The sequence below is a fragment of the Mesoplodon mirus genome (assembly GCF_964341445.2).
Source record: "Mesoplodon mirus genome assembly, chromosome: 4".
Lineage (NCBI taxonomy): Eukaryota > Metazoa > Chordata > Mammalia > Artiodactyla > Ziphiidae > Mesoplodon > Mesoplodon mirus.
The window spans coordinates 11,278,322-11,303,168 of NC_138979.1; the positions used below are offsets into that span (position 1 = coordinate 11,278,322).

Consider the following 24,847-nt stretch of genomic DNA (forward strand, 5'->3'; position numbering starts at 1 on the left):
GCTACCAACTCAGTTCTACTCTCCCACCTGAAACAACCAAGCAACAACCAAAAATCGATAAATAAATCAGTAAATCAACTGACACAAAATATATGAAACAATGACTTTGAAGACACTGAGTATCAGGCAATGAAGGACAGTGATCCCTGAAAAACAGCAGGTAAGAAAAGGGAGCTCTATGATTGCCTAAGCTTATGAGCTTGAGAGAGTTTGGGAGCTTCTAGGTTTCAGCACAGAGAGAGAAAACCAGGCAAAACCCAGTGACTTCTTGGATTGAGGAGATGGCACTGCGAGTCCAGAGAGACTGTGGGAGCTGGAGTATTCAGGACAGAGTAATAAGGGGGAGAGTTTTGCACAAAAAGAGAAATCCGGATATCTGCAGAAGGTCCGCCTCCGGTATGCAGCAGAGAATCGATCAGTGGAGGTATGTGAGGAAACTACTTGAAAGTGGACTTGGATTAGTTGTAAATGTTTATTAGTCATAGTCGAAAACTGGAAATAACCCAAATATCCGTCAACAGTTGAGTGGACAGATTGTGGTATATTCCTATAATGCAGTATATTCATACTCAACCATATTGACCAATCTCAAGAAACAGAATGTGGAAAGAAGACAGTCACAAAAGTGTAAAAACTGTCTCTTCATACAGGAAGTGAAAGAACAGGCAAAATGGATCCATGGTGATAGGATTCAGATCAGTGTTGCTCCCGGGCGTTGAGGATTAACTGGCAGAGAGATGAGAGAACTTTCTGGAGTGATGGACATGTTTGTTGTCTTGACTGGGGTGGTGGTTTCATGGGTTTATTATACATTTATCAAACTTGGTCAAGATGTATGCTTTCGATTTGTGCATTTTATTCTTACATACACGTTGCTATAAAAATTAGACAAATATTAATCTTGTCGGGTAACAGATGATGAGTGACAGTTTATAAAGCTTGTGTTTCTGAATATTTAATTTTTTAAGTAGGCTTTACATTTCTACTCCGTTAAGTCATTAAATATATGACATCTCTTCAGACTTAAAATGCATCTGTTTATAAAAATTGTGTGAAAATTCTGAGCCTCTACTTCATCGAAGAGTTAAAAGTGTTAAGAAATAAAAAATTGCTGAACCATGTCTGTAAAACATGCTACTGAAACGGAGATGAGAGGGAAAGGGTTTCAAGACTGAAATGAAACTCCACCATAACAGAGACAGAGAACTATGAAGAAAGGGGAGAACAATTAAAAGTTACAAGAATAATTAAGCATCCTAGGACGAATGCAATAGAAGTTGTGAGTGTGAATAACCAACAAGCCATGATCCATGCAGAGGAACCTAAGTCAGGAAATATGCGTTAGAACTGGGAGCCCTGCAGTGACCTTGGGTCCTGTTCTCATACCACACATACCTCTCATTCCACGGGACACAAATATGCCTTTCATATTAGAAAGAAGACTATTTCCTATATGCTCGGCCTTTCCAGTGGCCATCAAGAAGCACAGGGACAGACATCTGGACAGAAGCTACTTAGGTTTTCTAAAACCTCTATTTCTTCCCAAACACATATCTTATTCTCTGAAAGTTTATTCAGTGGACTCATTAAGTGCTGTATTTGAGAACAAGATTTTAACATGATTTTCAAGAAAATACATAATTTGAGAAATATGTTCATATAATTAATAAAGACCTACTAGAATGGGGGTGTCACGTTGGCGACAGCCACTTTCTCATGGTTTGCTTTATATTAGAATCATTTGTTCACTCCATTGTCTCTGTTCAGCTATAAACAACGTGAGGGCAGGAACTGCATCTTACCTCCTTTATGTATCTCTGTCAGAGCCTTGAACATGACTGGAGATTAAGCATTACTTACTCAATTAAAATTAATCAAATTGGCTTTTACTTTTTCCTCTGCATTTCCAGGTGCTCAAGAGTCCCTCTGGAACAAGTTCTTCTCCTTTTTTTTTTTTAATATCTTTATTGGAGTATAATTGCTTTACAATGTTGTGTTAGTTTCCGCTGTACAACAAAGTGAATCAGCTATATGTATACGTATTCCCTCCCTCTTGCGTCTCCCTCCCACCTTCCCTATCCCACCCCTCTAGGTGGTCACAAAGCACGGAGCTGAGCTCCCTATGCTATGCAGCTGCTTCCCACTAGGCACAGGTTCTTCTAATCTGGATCCTTCATTGCTCTTTTTAGTGTGTTTTGAAGGTGAATATTTTTTATTCATTCGAGCGCCTCTTACTGATTTCTTCCCTCTTTCCCGAGGAGTTCAGCAGCTAAATAGAGAAACTGTTTCCATCCGTGGGATGAGTCCTGTTTTCTCTATGATTTCCTCCAAAAGAAAGAGCAATAAATAAAGCAGGGCAAACATGAGCTGTGTCAACATAGCAAAACACCTGCAGGATAACAACTCAAAGCTGACAAAGACTTACGCAACTTTTTAATGGTTTGTCCTGGATCCAACAGGATATTCCTGACAGTAACTCTCTCCCTGCCAAAGGGATCATGACCCTTGAATCTGGTAGAGAAATTGAGTATAATACTGTACTGTTGCTTCTGGGAACGACAGGATAAAATATGTGGTTGGAATCTTGGTCACAGAAAGATGTTGTCCATAGATTAGCACACGAGACAGAAAATGATCATAGTGATAGCAGGCAAAACATCTAACATATATACAGGATAGGCAGTTTGCAAAGCAGTTTTGTAGCCATACAATAGACATATTGTAGCCCCTCTTCCCCCAATACACACACACATGCACACACCACACCAAGGGGGTGGCTGTAATTTTGTTCATTGCACAGATGAGAAATGAACTCTGACCAATGGAGGTATTTACTCAGTCACAAAACCATGTTCCTCCTTCATATTTCTTTTTCTTTCTTTAAATTTATTTATTTTTGGCTGCATTGGGTCTTTGTTGCTGCGTGCGGGCTTTCTCTAGCTGCGGCCAGCGGGGGCTGCTCTTCATTACGGTGCGCGGGCTTCTCACTGCAGTAGCTTCTCTTGTTGCGGAGCACAGGCTCTAGGCGCGCCGGCTTCAGTAGTTGTGGCATGCAGGCTCAGTAGTTGTGGCTCACAGGCTTAGTTGCTCCACGGCATGTGGGATCTTCCTGGACCAGGGCTCGAACCCGTGTCCCCTGCATTGACAGCTGGATTCTTAACCACTGTGCCACCAGGGCAGCCCCTCCCTCCTTCATATTTCTGACTCGTATGCATTAACCAACTAATTCCATTTATGACATGTGTAGTCTTATTGATCTGTAGTAAAGGCATTCCTCAGCTTTGATACAATATCATTTAAAATTCATTAAGGTGACTTCTGGTTTAAAAAAATATAAAATTTCTCCCAATTGCCCATTAAAATAGCTAGGAAACTACAGAATAAAGAAGAAAAGTTATCTCAAGGAAAATTAAGACAGTTATACAACTTATTAGAATTTGGGGTAAATCTTGACCAATGGAAAAGTAGATTTGGCAAACATTAATGGGAAATACTAAGCACTTATCTTGTGCCAGCCACAGTGCAAGGTACTGGGAATATATTGTCAATAAATACAACTGTAATCAGCCTCACAGAGTTCACAGTCTAGCTCAGCTTGCTATAATCTCCCAGACACTGCTTCATAGTGTACCTAAACCACCCGGAAAGAGGCAGGAGTATGACTTTTACCATCACAGTGATTCTTGCGCTCAGAGGCCCTGTATGTGTACCAGCTGGAATATTGGGCAGGTGGTACTTAGTCTGTAGATCCTTATCTGGCAGCCAGAGCACTGATACTTTCTTCTTGCTCTTCATCTCACTCTCCATTCCTCCTTGCCCCACATCTTGCTATATTTTTGCATTAGCTGGAAAATAGGTATACAGTTCTTAGCATAGCCCTTGAGCCCTAGTAAGTTCCCATTAATGTTAGACATTTACATTATCATTTTTATTTTTCTAATTCAGAGGTGATTATGATTCCAGAGAGTGATGGCACAGAAAGTAGGGCTCAGGAAAACTGCTGGCAGTATCAGTATATGGCCAGTGTAGACTCCATGTGTCATGCTCCAAAGGCAGAGAGGGCCAGGATCGGAGAATGCCGGTAGGAGTACTATATTAGTCAGGGTTCTCCAGAGAAACAGAACCAATGGAATGTATATAGAAAGATATTTTTTATAAGGAGTTGACTCACCCAGTGTTGAAGGCTGAGAAGTCCCAAGAGCTTCAGTTGGCAAGCTGAAGACTCAGGAGGACTGATCATGTAGTTCAAGTGTAAAAGCTGGCAGGCTCCAAGAGCCAGTGTTTCAGATTGAGTTCAGAGGCACAGAAAAAAAAAACAAAAAAACAAAAAACAATGCCCCAGCTGGAAGGCAGTCAGGCAAAAGGAGTTCCTTCTCCCTCAGCCTTTTTCTTCTATTCAGGCCTTCAACTGATTGGATGAGGCCCACCCACACTGGGGCAGGTAATCTGCTTTACTCAGTCTACTCATTTGAATATTAATCTCATCCAGAAACATTCTCAAAGACACATCCAGAATAATGTTTGATCAAACATCTGGGCACCCCATGCCCCAGTCAAATTGACACAAAAATTAACCATTACAGGTACCTAGTGAGGATATTAATTTTTCAACCATTCCATAGTTTCAAAGTGCAAGGGGTGAGATAAGATGTCATGAGGAGAATCACAACAATTAAAAATACCCTAGGGCTTCCCTGGTGATGCAGTGGTTGAGAGTCCACCTGCCGATGCAGGGGACACGGGTTCGTGCCCCGGTCCGGGAAGATCCCACATGCTGCGGAGCGGCTGGGCCCGTGAGCCATGGCCGCTGAGCCTGCGCGTCCGGAGCCTGTGCTCCGCAACGGGAGAGGCCACAACAGTGAGAGGCCCGCGTACCGCAAAAAAAAACCCTAAAAACCAGCAAGTGGACAAGTAGCACTTTAACCTGTATGTTCAGGAAGGGACCGCCATCTTCCCACAAATCTGCGGAGTGGGGTCAGGACAGTCCACGCTTCTACCTGTTGATAAAAAAGTATGACCAGATCTCAACTGATTGAAGAATGAGAAACAGAAGAAAAGTAAGGGTCTATAAAATGTGGTATAAGACTAGAGGAAAAGAATAATCTCCACAAAGTCTTGAAGAATTTCAGGAATCTCTTTGCCTTCCTCCACAAAGCGCAGGAAAATGCTGTCTCAATGAATTAAAGGAGAAAGACGAAGAAGGAAGAAAAAACCCCAAAAGATGACAGGATGGGATAAAAAGGCAAAGCGAGATTTAAAAAGGAAAATGAGTAAAATGAGGAGAACTTTAAAAAGGAAAAACAAATAGCACAGGTAAAATAAAGTCATTTTTTCATTTATGAAGAAAACATAGGGACTTTTCTGAATATGCAAAGGGTAAGGAAATATCTAGAAGTTCTTCACTTAGTAATTGCTATTTTCCGGAATTGCTCTGATTGTTCTAGTCACCAAGTATTGATAAAATAAGAAAAATAAATAGATACAAATGTCAGAAAGAAGAGGCAACAGAAGCTCTTAGAACTGAGGAGAGAGTTCAGTAAGTGGGTTGATTATAAAATAAATATGCAAAATTGATTATTTTTCTGTATGCCAGTAAATGGTTTGAAAATATATAATCACAAATCATTATAAAGTATAAAATACCTAAGATAAGTGCAAAAAGAAGTAGGTAGGGGGACTTCCCTGGTGGCGCAGTGGTTAAGAATCCGCCTGCCAATGCTGGGGACACAGGTTTGAGCCCTGGTCTGGGAAGATCCCACATGCCGCGGAGCAACTAAGCCTGTGAGCCACAACTACTGAGCCCGTGTGCCACAATTACTGTAGCCTGCACACCTAGAGCCTGTGTTCCACAACAAGCCACCGCAATGAGAAGCCCACACACCGCAACTAAGAGTAGCCCCTGCTTGCTGCAACTAGAGAAAGTCCATGCGAAGCAATGAAGACCCAATACAGCCAAAAATAAATAAATAAATAAATTTATTTTTTAAAAAAAAGAAATAGGTAGGAATGACATTGTAAAAATGATAAAAGGGTGATGAAAGAAGACAAATAACTGAAGAGAAAAATCTATGTTCATTAATAGGACAACACAATATTCTATTCTCATATACTGAAAGTTAATTCTTTCCAAGTTAATTTATCCATTTAATACTATTTGATTAAAATCTTTTTTTTTTTTTTTTTTTTTTTTTTTTTTGCGGTACGCGGGCCTCTCACTGCCGTGGCCTCTCCCGTTGCGAAGCACAGGCTCCGGACGCACAGGCTCAGCGGCCATGGCTCACGGGCCCAGCCGCTCTGCGGCATGTGGGATCTTCCCGGACCGGGGCACGAACCTGTGTCCCCTGCATCGGCAGGCGGACTCTCAACCACTGCGCCACCAGGGAAGCCCTGATTAAAATCTTAATGAGATTTTTTGAGATGACTCATCGAACAAGAATAACCAAAAAACAAATTAGAAAAATGTTACTAAAGACGGAGGCTTACTTTACCAGATTATTACTCATGACGGATACAAGGTAAAAAATGTATTTGCAGCTCTGATCTTGTTCTGACGTCCAGACTCAGCTTTCCACCTGCTGGTGGACATGAAGTCCAGCCAGAACTTTGAAGTCAACACGCCCAAAGCTCTCCTTCCCAAAATAGCTCTCATAAAATCAATTAAGTCACACGTCAGATGAATTCAAACTGCCCAATACTTCTATTTCCATTACAACTGTCCTAATCAGGCTCTTACTTCCCTATCCCCAAGCTATTGCCATGGTCCTTGCTCAGATTTCTGACTGTAGTCTCTTCCCTATACATGGGCTCCATCCAGCAGTTCCTCTGCCAACCATACTACTACTTGGCTAACCACCGTGAAGGGACTCTGGTCGTGTCACTCAGTCACATGCCTCAAAACTTTTAGTGACCCCCTCCCCCCCAACTGTCTACTAAATAGACTCTAAGCTTGTTAGATTATATTGTTAAAAGGTCCTGCACTTTTTAAAGATAAATTTATTTATTTATTTACTTTATTTTTGGCTGCATTGGGTCTTTGTTGCTGCACATGGGCTTTAGTTATGGTGAGCAGGGGCTACTCTTCATTGCGGTGCACAGGCTTCTCATTGCAGTGGCTTCTCTTGTTGAGGATCACGGGCTCTAGGTGCGTGGGCTCCAGTAGTTGTGGTGTGTGGGCTCCGTAGTTGTGGTACACAGGCTCTAGAGCGCAGTGTCAGTAGTTGTGGTGCACAGGCTTAGTTACTCTGTGGCATGTGGGACCTTCTCAGACCAGGGATTGAACCCGTGTCCCCTTCATTGGCAGGTGGATTCTTAACCACTGTGCCACCAGGGAAGCCCAGGTCCTGCACTTTTTAGTCCCTACCTGTCTTCTCAGCTTTCTCTCTCATTAAACTCCTTCCTGCAAACTATGGTCCAGTCAACCTGAGCTGCTCACAGGGCCCTAGGGATGCATCCCACTTTGCTACTTATGTGATTTTACTTTACTAACTCTAGAATGCCCTTTCCTCCAATTCTGCATATCCCAAGTCTACCCTACCTTTTAACCTCATTTCACCTCTAACTGATTCCTATACCTAGAGGTTTTCCTCTGTGGATCCTTTGGTACCTCATGTTCTACCTCAGAGCATGATCATTTCTAGACAAATTTTAGTCTATTCTACCAGAATATAAATTCCCTTCAGGACTTTGCTTATTCATCTGTAGGTGTTCATAGCTTCCATCACGGTGCCCGACAAAGAGTAAATGATCATTTTATATGTTGAACTCATTAATTAATAGACATGCATACAATAGATCCAAATAACTGAAAGCTTAACAAATATTTAGTTAGAGGAAACTGACATATACTGAGCTATCCATTAAAAAAGACCAGAAATAGAACTTTAAACTACTAATAGAATTTGATTAGAGAACTTTGTTGTATGGTTTTCCAGAAATGTTTTTATTATACAGTATCAGTCTTTATGTTTTTAACCTTAACTCTCTTATTTTTTCATTTCTTGACTTTTCAGAATGAATAGAAAGAAACCTCATTCAGCCATTTCATTCCATTAGTATAGATGAGGAGATAAATTAAGCAGATATTTATGAAGGTGATTCAACAAAGATTTCACTATCCATTAGTCTTCATGTCAGGCAGTCTTGACACACCCAGAAAAGGTGACTTAAAAAAGGAAAAATAGGTTGGCATCAAAATAGTTTTCTGTAATATTAAAAACTAGATGAGTGTGAAGCAAATATTAAAATTTTATCAAATCATATAATCAATTTTATACAAGGCATATGAATTCTATATAATAACTAGAAATGATTGAACATTTTACTTGAAGTGTTTTGCAGTAGTTCATTAAATCCTCAAAACAAGATAGGTGTTCTTCCAATTTTGCAGAGTGGAAAACCGAGGAAAGAGTGGTTAACCAAGTTTGCAAAGCCAGGATTTGATTAAGCTAAGATTTGAACCTTGGCCATGTGAGAGCAGAACCTGCCCCCTTATAACTGCTATTCTACTTTAACTCACCGTAAAAGATAATGTGGTACTTTCCTTCTCGTTGCTGCTAAATACAACTGAAAACCTGGACAGTATATATAAAACAAACATAAGAAGAGTACATGAAAAGGTGTTCTATGTCAATAGCCATTAGGGAAATGTAAATTAAAACCACAATGAGCTATTACTACACACTTATCAGAATGGCTACAATAAAAAATAATAACACCAAATGCTGGCAAGGATGTGGAGAAACTCGATCCCTCACACATTGCTGGAGGGAATGTAGAGGTAGAGTCACCCTGGAAAACACTTCGGCAGTTTCTTAAAAAGCCTGTAATTAGCATATGACCCAACAATTGCAGACCTGGGTATCTATCCCAGAGAAATGAAAACGTATGTTCATGCAAAAACCTGTACACAAATATTTTTATTGCCACTTGATTCGTAACAGCCCCAAACTGGAAAGAACCCAGATGTCCTTCCTCGGGTGCATAGTAAAACAAACTGTGAGATGGCCACATCGTGGAGGACTACTTAGTAATCAAAAGGAACAAACTGTCGATACACACGACAACCTGGATGAATCACCAGAGAATTATGTTGAGTGAGTGAAAAAAGGTGATCCCGATAGGTGACAGACTGTATGATTCCATTTATATAACATTCTTGAAATGACAAAATTATAGAAATGGAGGACATTATAGTTGCCAAGAGTTAAGCAGGGGTGTGGAGTGGGAGAGACATGTGGGTCACAAAAAGGGACAACCTGAGTGATTCTTGGTTGCGTCTATGAAGTGTCCTTGATCTTGGCTGTACCAATGTCTATATCCTGGTTCTACTATAGTTTTTTTGTTTGTTTGTTTCTTTTGTTTTGTTTTGCGGTACGCGGGCCCCTCACTGTTGTGGCCTCTCCCGTTGCGGAGCACAGGCTCCGGACGCGCAGGCTCAGTGGCCATGGCTCACGGGCCCCGCCGCTCCGCGGCATGTGGTATCCTCCGGGACCGGGGCACGAACCTGTGTCCCCTGCATCAGCAGGCGGACTCTCAACCACGGCACCATCAGGGAAGCCCTACTATAGTTTTTTTTAATTAATTTATTTTAATTGAAGTATAGTTGCTGTACAATATTGTATGTTACTGGTGTACAATATAGTGATTCACAATTTTTTTTCCTAAGTCATTTTAAAAAATATTTTTGTTTTATATTGGAGTATAGTTGATTTACAATGTTGTGTTAGTTTCAGGTGTACAGTAAAGTGATTTAGTTATACCTATACATGTATCTATTCTTTTTCAAATTCGTTTCCCATTTAGGTTATTAGAGAATATTGAGTAGAGTTCCCTGTGCTATACAGTAGGTCCTTGTTGATTATCTGCTTTCTACATAGTACTGTGTATATGTTAATCCCAAACTCCTAATTTATCCCTCCCCACACCTTTCCTCTTTGGTAACCATAGGTTTGTTTTTGAAGTCTGTGAGTCTGTTTCTGTTTTGTAAATAAGTTCATTTGTATTGTTTTTTTGGATTCCACATATAAGTGATCTCATATGATATTTGTCTTTCTCTGTGTGACTTACTTCACTTAGTATGTTAATCTCTAGGTCCATCCATGTTCCTGCAAATGGCATTATTTCACTCTTTTTTATGGCTGAGTAATATTCCATTGTATATATGTACCAAGTTCTACTATAGTTTTTTTTGTTTTTGTTTTTTTAAATTTATTTATTTAATTTATTTATTTTTGGCTGCGTTGGGTCTTTGTTGCTGTGCGCGGGCTTTCTCTAGTTGTGGTGAGTGGGGGCTACTCTTCGTTGCGGTGCCCAGGCTTCTCATTGCAGTGGCTTCTCTTGTTGCAGAGCATGGACTCTAGGCACGTGGGCTCAGTAGTTGTGGCTTGCGGGCTCTAGAGCGCAGGCTCAGTAGTTGTGGCTCATGGGCTTAGTTGCTCTGCGGCATGTGGGATCTTCCCAGACCAGGGCTCGAACCCATGTCCCCTGAATTGGCAGGCGGATTCTTAACCACTGCGCCACCAGAGAAGTCCCTTTACTATAGTTCTGCAAGATGTTACCATTGGGAGAAACTAGGTAACGGGAACACAGTCCCTCTTTGCATCATTTCTCACAATTGCATGTGAAGCCACAATTTCCCCAAAATAAAAAGTTTAATTAAGAAATGGATAATGTTCCTAAATCTGGAAAACCATATTTCTATGTTCAAGGGCAACAAAAAGGCACACTCAGACTTACCACTCTAGCATCCTTTATGGCTGAGGGGGTGGCATGGTTAGGGCGGGGTAGGGTGATGGCAGGGCTTAGAGAAAGTCTTCAAATGGAGAGGTTAAGAAAATAGAACTCATGAGAGCACATGAAAAATCTATGAAAAGACACAGCATGACCAATAAAATAAATAAAACAGTGTTAAGACAGAACAGTTGATGTTATGGTGATTACCTCGAGACGCCTTATCCCCTAAGTGATGGTAAACGCATAATATAGAGACCGTTTTCCCCTCATCCCCCACCTACAATAAGGCTTCCTGTTCCCAAGTTGGCCGTGTACCTGTCAAGTCTTTCATACATTTTAAAGCTGTTTCAGTTTTAATAGGGCTCCAATATTCACTTCAAATGCCCATTAATTGGATTTATACATTCTCCTCCATGAGACTAAGAAGTAGAGCTTTATGTTTTTATTAAAACCTTTGAAGTATTAGGGTTTATTTTATTTCTTAAAATAATAGACCCAAATTAAATCTTAGCTTAAGAAATCTTTTCTATGTAAATAAGGAAGAAGGAAAAAAATCCCCTTGGAAAGGACGAATACTCTTCTCTACCACTCGGAAGATCAAAGCTATTTTGATAAGTTTGAATTGCTGCCTCACCCTACTTGTTTCACTTTATTCGATACCAGAATAACTTCCTGTTGCATTGCCAGATGGTTAGAGTGATTTCATGGCAACGTCGCCCACATGTGCTTTCATGAAGTCTAAATAGAACAGTTCACATTTCTGGGCTCAATCAGAACTCCTAAAACGCCTTCTGCTCTAGAATAAAAGAAAGCAGAGATGCAAAGCTTTACGCACTTCTTGAAGTGTCAAGCCTCTGCAGGCTTCTGTGATGTAACCATTCCCTTTTCCTCTACTTGCATTCAGAGCAATGTCCAGTCTTGACTGCAGGATGGGATCACCTGAGGAGTTTTCAAAAACACTGGTGCCCGGGCCCCACCCCCAGAGAGCTGAATTGACAGGTTTCCAGTGTGGCCTGAGTCTCAGGAGTTCTTAGAGCTCCCAGAAATTTCAAATATACAGCCCGGGTTGATCAAATCTTTATGTGTTTGATCAAATCCAGGTGCCATTTAATTTGCTGTTTTTATCAGCTCAATTCCTAGCCTGATGAAGCTGCATTTTTCAAAAATGTAACTGGAATTCTAAATCAGACTTTACATCAAGGATTTAAGTTCCCGCTTCAGTAATTAGCTCGATTTTATTTTATTTTATTTTGTTAATTTTTATTTCCTTTTTTAAAATAAATTTATTTGTTTTATTTATTTATTTTTGGCTGCGTTGGGTCTTTGTTGCTGTGCGCGGGCTTTCTCTAGTTGTGGCGAGAGGGGGCTACTCTTCGTTGTGGTGCGCGGGCTTCTCATTGCGGTGGCTTCTCTTTGTCGTGGAGCACGGGCTCTAGGCGCGCAAGCTCAGTAGTTGTGGCGCGTGGGCTCAGTAGTTGTGACTCACGGGCTCTAGAGCGCAGGCTCAGTAGTTGTGGCTTGTGAGCTCTAGAGCGCAGGCTCAGTAGTTGTGGCTCACGGGCTTAATTGCTCCGCGGCATGTGGGATCTTCCCGGACCAGGGCTTGAACCCATGTCCCCTGCATTGGCAGACGGATTCTTAGCCACTGCACCACCAGAGAAACCCATTAGCTCAATTTTAAATTAATAAATTAGTTATCTTGATCTTGGTAATCATTCCATGTCTATGTGTATAAAATCATCACGTTATACCCTTTAAATACATACAGCTCTATTCGTTAATTATTCCTCAATAAAAATTTTTTTAAATGCTCCTAAATTTTACTAGTAAAAAAAATCTAGTAAGTTAGATTTTGCAGTTTGGGTATTCATGAACAAACCGGAGGTCTCTGACATGTAGCAGGTTGTAATTGGGCTGCAGCACAAATTTGAATAAGATGCGCTGCAGGCTGGAGAACAGGGGCAGGTACCTCTCAACTCAGTCTTGCAGTTTTCCCCTTGTCATGGCTGGACTCACTGTATAACATCTTTATGTGCACCTTTAAAAATGGCCTATAGGTGCGAAGGAAGATGCTGGTGAACGTGAAAAGAGCAGTTCATTTTTGCTGTGAAGATATCCATCAGAAACATTCCACTGTGAAACGTTCCCACGTTTCTGTAATTCATGTATTTACCTTCCTCTCCCCCTACCCCCAGCCCCCCAACACACACAGTCATATTTTCCATCATTTTCAAGGGCCACTCATGTTTCGATAGTATATTTGCCGGGAAAGGAGGAGCACGTTTATCTCCTGTTTGTCCCGGAATCATGTAACCATGTAGCTGCACCTCCGCTCCCCTCTGTTCCCTCCCAAGGCTTCCAGCTTTTGTGTTGAGCCTCTGTCCAATGTGGGGCTGGTTGCTGCCCCAAACCTTGGCACTCCCAGCCTTCCTTAATAAAACGCTGTCGTGCCATGCTAGGTGGAGGGGTGACGTGGGGAAGGGCAGATGCCGTATTCCGCCCCATCCTTTGCTTCCCCCTAGTACCATGATACCATGACACTGAGTCCGTGAGAAGATTTACTGAAAGTTTGCAACTCACTGGAGAGAGGACAATGTAGGCAAAGGAACTTAAACAGGAGGCAAAATATAGCTGTTCTCAGTCTAAGACAAAAGGAAAAGAAACAACACTCCTTACAGGGCCCTGTCCTGGCACATTGCAGTGCTTAGCCAATCTTCCCTGTTTCAAGATCTGCTTTCCTCTCTCCCTCTCTCCCTCTCTCTCTCTGTAGAAAGGCCCTTCTCCAATTCTTTACAGTACTGGAAAAATCCTTCCCTCCCTCTGAAATAACGCCTCCGTAACCAGGGCAATCCATAGCATCCAAAACTCTCAGTCCATTTCCCAAAAGGGGGTTGCGGCATGCATCCACCTACTTCAAATCAACTCTACAATCCTCCTTTAAAAACAGTGACCAGGGACTTCCCTGGTGGTGCAGTGGTTAAGAATCCACCTGCCAATGCAGGGGACATGGGTTCGATCCCTGGTCCGAGAAGATCTCACATGCCGCGGAGCAACTAAGCCTGTGCACCACAATTACTGAGCCTGTGCTCTAGAGCCCAGGAGCCACAACTACTGAAGCCTGCGAGCCACAACTACTGAAGCCCGTGTGCCTAGAGCCCGTGCTCCGCAACAAGAGAAGCCACTGCAATGAGAAGCCCGTACACAGCAACAAAGACACTACACATCCAACAATAAATAAATATGATAAATAAATTTATATATTAAAAAAAAGTGAGGAGTGACAATTTGTAGAGTGCAGATGACGCTGCCTACCTTCTTCTTAAAAAGCTTTTGACCAAAAGGGAAAATGAGTTGGGAGCCATGAGTCTGCGTGCCCTCTGTTGGTAGCATTTCTCTGAGCTTCTCATTTTGCTGTGCTAAGTGCAATTCTGATATTAGGTACATGCATTTTTCACACAACACAGTCCCTAAACATATGCCAACCACTTAATTAGGCATCCAGTTGAAGCAACAATGACGTCCTCTGTTGCTGGAGGAAACACTGGTTGGGACTTACTGGCTGACAATGTATCTGTCTTTACTTCCTAAAGGATTTTCAAGGATAATGTTTATATGGAACTTTCCCTTTGGAAGTGTTGACATTTGACCAGGGGTCAGCAAACTTTTTCTGCAAAAGTTTATGTAGTCAGTATGTTAGGCTTTGTGGGCTGTGTGGTCTCTGTCACTATTACTCAACCCTGCTGCTGTAATGTGAAAGCAGCCCTAGTAGACAATATGTAGACAAATGGGCGGGGCTGTTCCAATAAAATTTTATTTACACAAACAGGCAGTGGGCCAGACCTGGCCCCTGGGTCCTAGCTTGCCAACCCCTGCTTTAGACAATCCCTCACATAAGAGGCTACTTGGAGGCCTCAGCAGAATCATCCAGGTGAGTTCTGGCAGGTGAACTGTCCACGGTTGGGGTTGTGGCAGTCCAGGGCCCCTGGTGTTTGAGACCTTTGCATCAAAATAAGGGGAAAGTCCCTATTCCTTCCGAGGCTCCCAGTCTTTGTGAGTAACTCTGAGGAAACAGACTCAAACACACTCCTACACAGGCACACCCACTTCCACCCCCTCACACACATTCACACTTTCTTCTCCCGAGGACAAGCAATTCTCAGGGACAGACTTGTCTACGTCCACATTAAAGGAAAGAAAGAGTTTCCTAGAAGCAACAAAATCTGCACAGCTGCCCTGTTCACAGTAGAGACCATATTCTACATTATATTGCCGGGCAAGTTCAATACTCTTATTTTCTTTCTCTCCCTCCCAGCCATGCCAGTAGGACATGAGGTCCCTTACGACGTCTTTCCAAACAATACAGTCCTCAACCCCTTGGCTAAAAGGACAACTGCCTGGATTTTGAAATGACCGGTTTTCATTTTCGTTTTTGTTTTAAACTACGCACAAGCTCTCTCTAAGTGTCTCAGGAGAAGGGGAGCTGTAGAGAAATATATTCTCCTTCCCTCATCTCCATCTGCGGTCAGTCCCTAGAGGTCAGGGCAGTATGTGCATGTGGTTCCTTGAGTTACTCCTGAGAATTTGGGGGTTGGCTAACCTATTAGTAGGTGTCTCTTGAAGATGCCAAGGGCTTGCTGCATTGATATCGCATGGGAGTAGGGAGGATCCTTATCTCTGGGACAAGCACCTATAACTCTTTATAGAAGACTTTCTTCACGGGGACAGTATGGGGTCTCACACAGAACACCACACAGAAGGAACACCGCTGTCCTCTGTAGACAGTCCTCCTTCACTTTTACGGAAATATGCTAAAAGTGTCTCGTCTTTCTCAGCCATACACATCCTCATCACCATTCTGTTTTTCCCATGACTTCACTCTCTTTCCTGTGACTTCACTGTCTTCCATTGCCTCATAGCATACATCCTCCAAACTGAAAATGGTCCACTGGGATTTTACTCTCGCCCGATGGCAGAGCCAAGCCACTCTACGATGGCCAGAGGAACTGGCGGCTCTATGACCACCACCCCGGCTCTCTTCCCTTTCTTCACACAGAGGAAAAGTCATAACATCCCCTAGGAAATACCATTTTTCTGTCTCTGTGTTTTCAGTTCTGGTTAATAAAATTCTGCAGTGTATCACATATATGGTCATGCTCTGAAGTTGTTTGATGCATGGGTACTTGCTTTTCTGACTAGGCTTTGAATTTTCTTATAGCTTGATGCAGTATATACAGAACCTCTCACTCAATGGTGTGTTTTTGATTCAAGCAAGATTAGTTTTTAAAAACTAGAAATTTATTTAGTAAATGTTTTCAAGCATTGTTACATGAATGATCACACATTATTTTCCATGTCCACTAGTGACTGGGGGGAAAATGCATGTGTTTCAATTAAAGCAGAGAGATTGAAATCAGATTTTTTCCTTTTTCACTTTTTAACTCAAATATTAGTTTAAAATTAATACATATTTGTTGCAAAATCCTGTAATGTTACAAAAATATGAAAAGCAGAAGATAGTAGCCATGTTGTCCTTTAATCCTACCTACACTACCAAAAGAAAATATATCAAAGTTTATAGTGAATATTCTTCCCAACACTCTAATTTATTTTGCTTCATCCTCTTCCATGAGACCAGAAAATTTTAGGTAAAGGCTGTTCCATCAAACTGCGTTCTCGAGTTAACAAGATGTAGTAGAGAGGGCTTCCCTGGTGGTGCAGTGGTTGAGAGTCTGCCTGACGATGCAGGGGACACGGGTTCATGCCCCGGTCTGGAAGGATCCCACATGCCGTGGAGCGGCTGGGCCCGTGAGCCATGGCCGCTGGGCCTGCGCGTCTGGAGCCTGTGCTCCACAACAGGAGAGGCCACAACAGTGATAGGCCTGCATACTGCAAAAAAACCCCAAAAAAACAAAAAAAAGAAGATGTAGAGAAAATGATGTAGAACTGATTAATGATGGATATGTGAAGTGAGCAAAGAAAAAAACCTTTGGGGTATAAGATATCTAGGTTTTTAACTATACTTAGTAAGAGGAATAAGGAAAAGTATGTCTACTCCATCTTCCTGGAAACTGAAGTTTAAGGAATTTTATCGAGTGAGTACAGAATGGTTCAACTGTAACTAACCTGATGTATTAAAATGGGGAGATGTCCTAATTTTTAACAATATTTCCATTTTTTCAATGAACCTCTCCCTCCTGCCACCCATCATGGGATATTATTTAATATTTTGCTTAAAGTTAATACCAGTATTTTAAGAAAAATTTTAAAAATCACTATTTGCATCTGAAATTGGCTCATGGCTTTCTTCTTCCAGCATATATTTATCATTCAGGCTTTAGAAAATTGTTTAAAATTTTTTGCTTCTTTATTTATGCCCTAGAGCCATTTAAATTGCATAGAAATTATCTGTTCCTTAAAGAGCTGTACAAGAAATTTCTGTATCCCGGAAAACATTTTATTTATGGCACTTTTTTTTTTTTTTTTTTTTTTTGCGGTACGCGGACCTCTCACTGTTGTGGCCTCTCCCGTTGCGGAGCACAGGCTCCGGACGTGCAGGCTCAGCGGCCATGGCTCACGGGCCTAGCCGCTCCGCGGTATGTGGGATCTTCCTGGACCAGGGCACGAACCCGTGTCCCCTGCATCAGCAGGCGGACTCTCAACCACTGTGCCAACAGGGAAGCCCCAATGGCACTTTTTAAAAAGGTATTTCTTTGAGAACTTTCTTAATATCTTCCATTGTTATTGTCTTCTTTACATAGGCTTTGTCTTTTTTTTTTTTTTGGCTGCGTTGGGTCTTTGTTGCTGCGTGCGGGCTTTCTCTAGTTGCAGTGAGCGGGGGCTACTCTTCGTTGTGGTGCACGGCCTTCTCATTGTGGTGGCTTCTCTTGCTGCAGAGCATAGGCTCTAGGCACGCGGGCTTCAGTAGTTGTTGCATGCGGGCTCAGTAGTTGTGGCACACGGGCTTAGTTGCCCCACGTCATGTGGGATCTTCCAGGACCAGGGCTCGAACCCGTGTCCCCTGCATTGGCAGGCGGATTCTTAACCACTGTGCCATGAAGGAAGTCCACGTAGGCTTTGTCTTCAGTTAACTTTTGGAATTTTATATTTTCCCTGTTTTCAGATATATTATCAAGCTCTTGCTTTTACTTCTGTTATATTTCCTCCATTTCTGTGGTTATTTTCTTATTCTTATTTCCAGGTATTCATGTTTTCTTCTCTTTTTTTCTTATTAAATAATCAAATGATTTTTTGTGTTATTGCTTTTATTACAAAAGTTTTATTTGTAATTTGCACTGCTTTTCAGTTATTTGATTCAGTGTTTTACTTTTATTAATTCTCTCATTCTGCTTTCCTTAGGTTTAACTTTTCTTCTAATTTCTTGATTTCTAAAAATCATTTTCATTGTTTCTATTTTGGTAGTGAAAATATATGAGGTTATGAATGTTCTTATAAGTACACCTTTGCTCACATTCCTCAGGCTTTGATAACTACTGTTCTCATTTTCCTTCTTTTGTTGGTACTCTGACATTTGGATTTTGGTCACCTGTGTAATTAATACAAGAGTTGTCTAGGGGAGCACATGAATAATTCCCAAGGGTTGAAGGCTTTGCCTCCACTTAAAAAAAAGCAATTTCGTGTTGTATGTGGTAAAACTATTTTATGCTATTTCTGCCTTGTAGTATGTACCAAAATCTTTTCTATGGCTTGACATATGGTCAATTCTTATCGTGGTTTATGGGAGCCTTGAGAGAAGGTAGTCTTTTACTTTTAGAGAGAGATTTTGATAGATACGTATAATTTCAAGCTTGTTAATTATGTTATTCAGGTCCTCAGTGTTTTTATTTTCCTATCTGTTTGCCCCAACAAGGACTGAAGAAAGGCATTTTAAATTTGTCATTTAAAAAATGGAAGTAATGCTTTCTCATAAATAATTTTAGGAAAAAAACTCCAAATGGTGATCAAGGTGCTTTTTCCTCTCCTTTACCATTCTCAGTTCCTCACCCCAAAGACAAATGCTGTTCAGATTTTCTGGTTTTAATATATGTAGTGGAAATAGATAGATTGTATTACATACTATATTATGTCTAAATATATGTGCTATTTTTTTAACTTTATTTTATTTTATTTTATTTTTTATTTTATTATTTTTTTTTTTTCAGTATGCGGGCCTCTCACTGTTGTGGCCTCTCCCGTTGCGGAGCACAGGCTCTGGACGCGCAGGCCCAGCGGCCATGGCTCACGGGCCCAGCTGCTCCGCGGCATATGGGATCCTCCCAGACCGGGGCACGAACCCGTATCCCCTGCATCGGCAGGCGGACTCTCAACCACTGCGCCACCAGGGAGGCCCAACTTTATTTTTTTTATTGGAGTATAGTTGCTTTACAATGTTGTGCTAGTTTGTGCTGTACAACGAAGTGAATCATCTATATGTATACATATATCCCCTCCCTCTTGGACCTCCCTCCCACCCCCACCCTGCCATCCCAACCATCTAGGTCATCGCAGAGCACCAAGCTGAGTGCCCTGTGCTATACAGCAGGTTCCCACTAGCTATCTATTTTACACATGGTAGTGTATATTTGTCAATCCTAATCTCCCAGTTCATCCCGCCCTCCCCATCCTTTCCTGTATCCACATGTCTGTTCTCTATGTCTGTGTCTCTATTCCTGCCCTGCAAATAGGTTCATCTGTACCATTTTTCTAGATTCCACATATATGCGTTAGTATACGATATTTGTTTTTCTCTTTCTGACTTACATCACTCTGTATGACAGACTCCAGGTCCATCCACATCTCTACAAATGACCCAGTTTTGTTCCTTTTTATGGCTGAGTTATATTCCATTGTATATATGTACCACGTCTTCTTTATCCATTCATCTGTTGATGGACATTTAGGTTGTTTCCATGTCCTGGCTATTGTAAATAGTGCTGCAATGAACACTGGGGTGCATGTGTCTTATGTTTCTCAGGGTATATTCCCAGTAGTGGGATTGCTGGGTCATATGGTAATTCTATTTTTAGTTTTTTAAGGAACCTCCCTACTGTTCTCCATAGTGGCTGTATCAATTTACATTCCCACCAACAATGCAAGAGGGTTCCCTTTTCACCACACCCTCTCCAGCATTTGTTGTTTGCAGATTTTTTGATGATGACCAGTGTATGGTGATACCTCATGGTAGTTTTGATTTGCATTTCTCTAATAATTAGTGATGTTGAGCATCTTTTCATGTGCCTCTTGGCCATCTATATGTCTTCTTTGGAGAAATGTCTATTTAGGTCTTCCACCCATTTTTTGATTGGGTTGTTTGTTTCTTTGATATTGAGCTGCATGAACTGTTTATATATTTTGGAGATTAATCCTTTGTCAGTTGCTTCATTTGCAAATATTTTCTCCCATTCTGAGGGTTGTCTTTTCATCTTGTTTATGGTTTCCTTTGCTGTGCAAAAGCTTTGAAGTTTAATTAGGTCCCATTTGTCTATTTTTGTTTTTATTTTTATTGTTCTAGGAGGTGGGTCAAAAAAGATCTTGCTGTGATTTATGTCAAAGAGTGTGCTTCCTATGTTTTCCTCTAAGGGTTTTTATAGTGTCTGGCCTGACATTTAGGCCTTTAATCCATTTTGAGTTTATTTTTGTGTATGGTGTTAGGGAGTGTTCTAATTTCATTCTTTTACATGTAGCTGTCCAGTTTTCCCAGCACCACTTATTGAAGAGGCTGCCTTTTCTCCATTGTATATTCTTGCCTCCTTTGTCATAGACTAGGTGACCATAGGTGCGTGGGATAAAATATGTTTATGATATGTCTTCAGAGCTTTTTATTTTAAAGACCCAAAATGTTGCAGCTAAACCCTTTCCCCATCCCTCTTTTCTTTCCTTCCTCCTTCCCTCCTGAAGCTGATGTGTATCATTCCATGATTTTTATACTTTTCATCACATGTGTATATTATAAACAATATATGTTGCATATATGGATACATATGTATATAATATTTACATCAACAAACTGATCATCTTATCACAATTCGCCTTTTCACTCAACGTAATTCTTTTGATATAAATTGATATTTGTTGATATTTTCATTTTACCTGCTAAATAGATTTGGATCACGTAAACAAAACTGATTTTTGTTTACCTACTGAAGAGCATATTATTTCTGCTTTTCTAGAAAGAGTTACTTATACTTTCTGCTTAGATATAAAAGGGACAGTTCCTCTGGGTGGATATCCAGAAGTAGATTTTGTCTGGAATAGAGTATGTACATCCTCAATTTTCCTCACTATTATATTTTAAAATGTTCCTGCCAAAGTGGTTTTCATTTACTCTTCAGCACATATTTTATTGGGTGTCTAGTATATGCCAGGCCTGTTCTAGGCACAGGGATTTAGCAATAAACAAGAGACTTATTTCCTGTTCTTCTGAGGTTTACATTCTAATCTGGGAAGAGAGGCAATAAATAACAATATTAAACACCAGGTGGCAATTAGGGTTTGGATTAGTGCTTTGAAAAATTAAATAAAGTGTAAGCGGTGGGGAGAGAGCACTTGGCTTGGGGTGGGGTGGGCAGATATGGTACTGTTTTTTTTTTTTTTTTTTTTTCCGGTATGTGGGCCTCTCACTGTTGTGGCCTCTCCCGTTGCGGAGCACAGGCTCCGGGAGACGCACAGGCTCAGCGGCCATGGCTCACGGGCCCAGCCGCTCTACGGCATGTGGGATCCTCCCGGACTGGGGCACGAACCTATGTCCACTGCATCGGCAGGCGGACTCTCAACCACCGCGCCACCAGGGAAGCCCCATATTTATCTTTTCTATTGTATTTATTGGTTTATAGGGGCTCTTTATAAACTGTCGATATAAATCCTTGGTGGGTTATATCAATGACATATATCTTCTGCTAGTCTGTGGCTTGTCTTTTCACATTATTTCTAATTATTTAGTCACTCAACACTTCTGCCTTAGATACCAGAAGAATACTATTAGAGAATACTAACTCCCTATAACCACTGAGGAAATTACTGCAATTAACACTTTTTCACCTTTCTTTGTCCTTCCACCTCTCAATTTTTTGTACCCTCATTTTGATTCTCATATATTATACTGACAGCATTATTACTTTTCATTGTAGGACCTTTCTTTCAAGATGTATAATGTGTACATTCTATATAATCAGTTGTTTCAGTCCTTTTATATTTACTCTGAACCCTGTTTTAGTGGATTATATGGTCATATCATATAATTGTTTTGAGGAAAGGTGATACATTTCCCTAATACCTACATAGTTGAGAGTGTCTTTCTGCGGCTTTTAGATGTGGATGACTACATAGTGTCATCTTTAAGGCACCTTTTTTTCTTCAAAACTCTTTTATATCAGTTCATACTGAGAAGAGTTCTGCGGTTAATAATGTTTTTCCTTTGGGCCAGAGGTCAGCACACTATTACTGGAGAGAGCCAGATAGGAAATATTTTAGGCTTTGCAGGCAGTATGGTCTCTGTTGCTGTGTCCTGCCTCTGTTATTACAGTGCTGAAGCAGCCGTAGACAAGTAAACAGATAACCATGGTTGTATTCCCATAAAACTTTGTTTAGAAAAACAGGCAGCAGACTGGATTTGGTCTGTGGGCCATGGTTTGTCATCCCCTGCTTTAAGTGATTCACTTTGATTTACTTTTAGAATTCCTTTTTTTCTTTAATAATCAAATTTTAACAACTTCCCCCAAGTAATTATTCTCTTTTAATAATTCCTGAAACATGGTAAGTCTTTTTCATCTTTGGCATTGCAAAATAGTGTTCACATATAGTTTAGACAAAAGCTAAGCTCCTATACCAAAAAGATCTTAAAAATACAGTGGTTCTTATATATAGAAGTGGTTACATGGAAGGTTATGTCTGTTTCTGGTAACAAGCCAGAAGTAAGCAATTCAGGCCTGTGGCAATGTCTCTGGCATCTTCCACAGGTGACTTCCATCTCTGGGTCAAAGGAGATGCTCCCATTCTCAGTATCTAAAGGAAGATTCCCAGATAAAATATAGGACACCCAGTTCACTTTGAATTGTGGATAAACAATGAATAATTTTTTAGGACAAGTATATCACACACAATAATTGAGATATACTGAAAATGTGTTCTTTGTTTATCTGACATTCAAACTGAACTGGGCATTCTTTATTTTTATTTGCTAAATCTGGGAATCCTTTTTTCCAGCCATCATGAAGGGGAAAAAGGGTTAGGAAGGCACAGGCTCAGTCTTTTAAGGAAGACCTCCAGCGTGGCAGACACCCATTCCTGCTCACATTTCATTGCCTAAAATTTAGTCTTAGGGCCACACCTAGTTAGAAGAAAGGCTGTGAAATCAAGTCTAGCTTATTCACCATGTGGCCAGCTCAAACGCTATTTTTATGGAAGGAGAGAACAGATATAGGAGGACATTTTACATCTTTTAATAATTTTTCTAGTTTCATTAAGTCTAAATATGTCAGAGGCATCAATTTCTCTAAATTGGATTTTGGTTACTTGTCCTCCATATTTTTCATCTCCTGTCTAATCACTTTAACCTCTTTGTCCTTTTCCTTTGTATTTGAAATGCTTTTTAAAAGTCTGTCATCTACCCCACTATTTTCTGCCAGATGTTTCTTCTTATTCCTTATAATTCAGTTATTACTTCTGCAGTGGTATGATTTTTTCCCCCTCTCAGTATTTTCCCTTAGCTCTTCCGTCTCCCTTTAGATCTCATTCATTGTCATATCATTTCACTTCTTTTTTTAAATAAATGTATTTATTTATTTATTTATTTTTGGCTGCATTGGATCTTTGTTGCTGCACATGGCCTTTCTCTAGTTGTGGTGAGTGGGGGCTACTCTTCGTTGTGCTGCGCGGACTTCTCATCACGGCGGCTTCTCTTGTTGTGGAGCATGGGCTCCAGGCACACGGGCTTCAGTAGCTGTGGCACGCAGGCTGAGTAGTTGTGGTGCATGGGCTTAGTTGCTCCGTGGCATGTGGGATCTTCCCGGACCAGGGATCGAGCTCATGTCTCCTGCATTGGCAGACGGGTTCTTAATCACTACGCCACCAGGGGCGTCCCGTCTTATCATTTCACTTTTGACGTATTTGATTTCCTTCAGGGTGGAAAACATTTGTCTCTATTTTTCTTCTGTTTACTGGGTGGAAAACATTTGTCTCTATTTTTCTTCTGTTTACTGTGGTGAGTTGTCTTCTATAATACATCTTTTCTTTCACTTTAGAATAATATGCTTCTTTATTTCATCTTCCCCTTTTCCTCTCCAAATTAAAACATTTACATCAATCTTTTTATTTTCTTTCCATCCATCTGTGATCAGATTTGCTATCTAGATTTTCTATGTATATAAAGACACAGCTAATGAATTATCTTTGAGTGGATCCAGCCAACAAAGAGCCACAGTAGGAGGCTGGAAGAGGGTGAGAGGGTGGGTTCATAGGATGTGACACAAGATTGGGCTCTCTCCTAGTTGCAATATCTACTTTTTTCTTTCTGTGTTGCAATTTTTAAAAGTTAAAACGTAATTGAAAAAATCTTTTGGGAGAAAAGTTATGCAAGCCTGCATCTATCCTACTGAAGCCCAGATGTGAACTGCCACATATTATCCTGCAAACCTTTCCTATCTGAAGGTAGAACCCTTGGTTAGTTGACTTTTGGATTAGAAGAGTATGCAGTCGGGATTTCCCTGGTGGTCCAGTGGTAAAGAATCCACCTTCCAATGCAGGGGACATGGATTCGATCCCTGGTCGGGGAACTAACATCCCGCATCCCACATGCCACAGGGCAACTAAGCCCGTGCGCCTCAGTGAGGGAGCCCGCATGCCACAAACTACAGAGCCCATGTGACACAACTAGAGAGAGAAAACCCTCAGGACACAACTAGAGAGAAGCCCACGCGCTGCAATGAAAGATCCCGCATGCTGCAACTAAGACCTGACACAGCCAAAAAAATAAAGAAAATAAATAAATAAAAAAAGAAGAGAATGCAGGCAATGAATCAAGGAGTGGAGAGGTCTTTTGATGTCTCTCCTACTTCTGCCTTGAAAGATGAAAGGGAAGGCTAAGATATTTTTTTCATTCTGATGAAAAAGATTTGGTTGCTCT

The 24,847-nt window shown here is 41.0% G+C and overlaps 1 protein-coding gene across 1 annotated transcript in view; it reads left to right on the forward strand.

The window, feature by feature from the left end:
• Nucleotides 1–281: 281 nt before the first annotated feature.
• LOC309802828 (uncharacterized protein) overlaps nucleotides 282–24,847 on the forward strand; it is a gene marked incomplete at its 5' end in the record, with an annotated part of 31,618 nt that continues 7,052 nt past the window's right edge. The window contains one exon of the mRNA XM_082618718.1: nucleotides 282–396. Coding sequence (XP_082474844.1) covers nucleotides 282–396 — 115 coding nt within the window. The remainder of the gene's footprint in view (nucleotides 397–24,847) is intronic.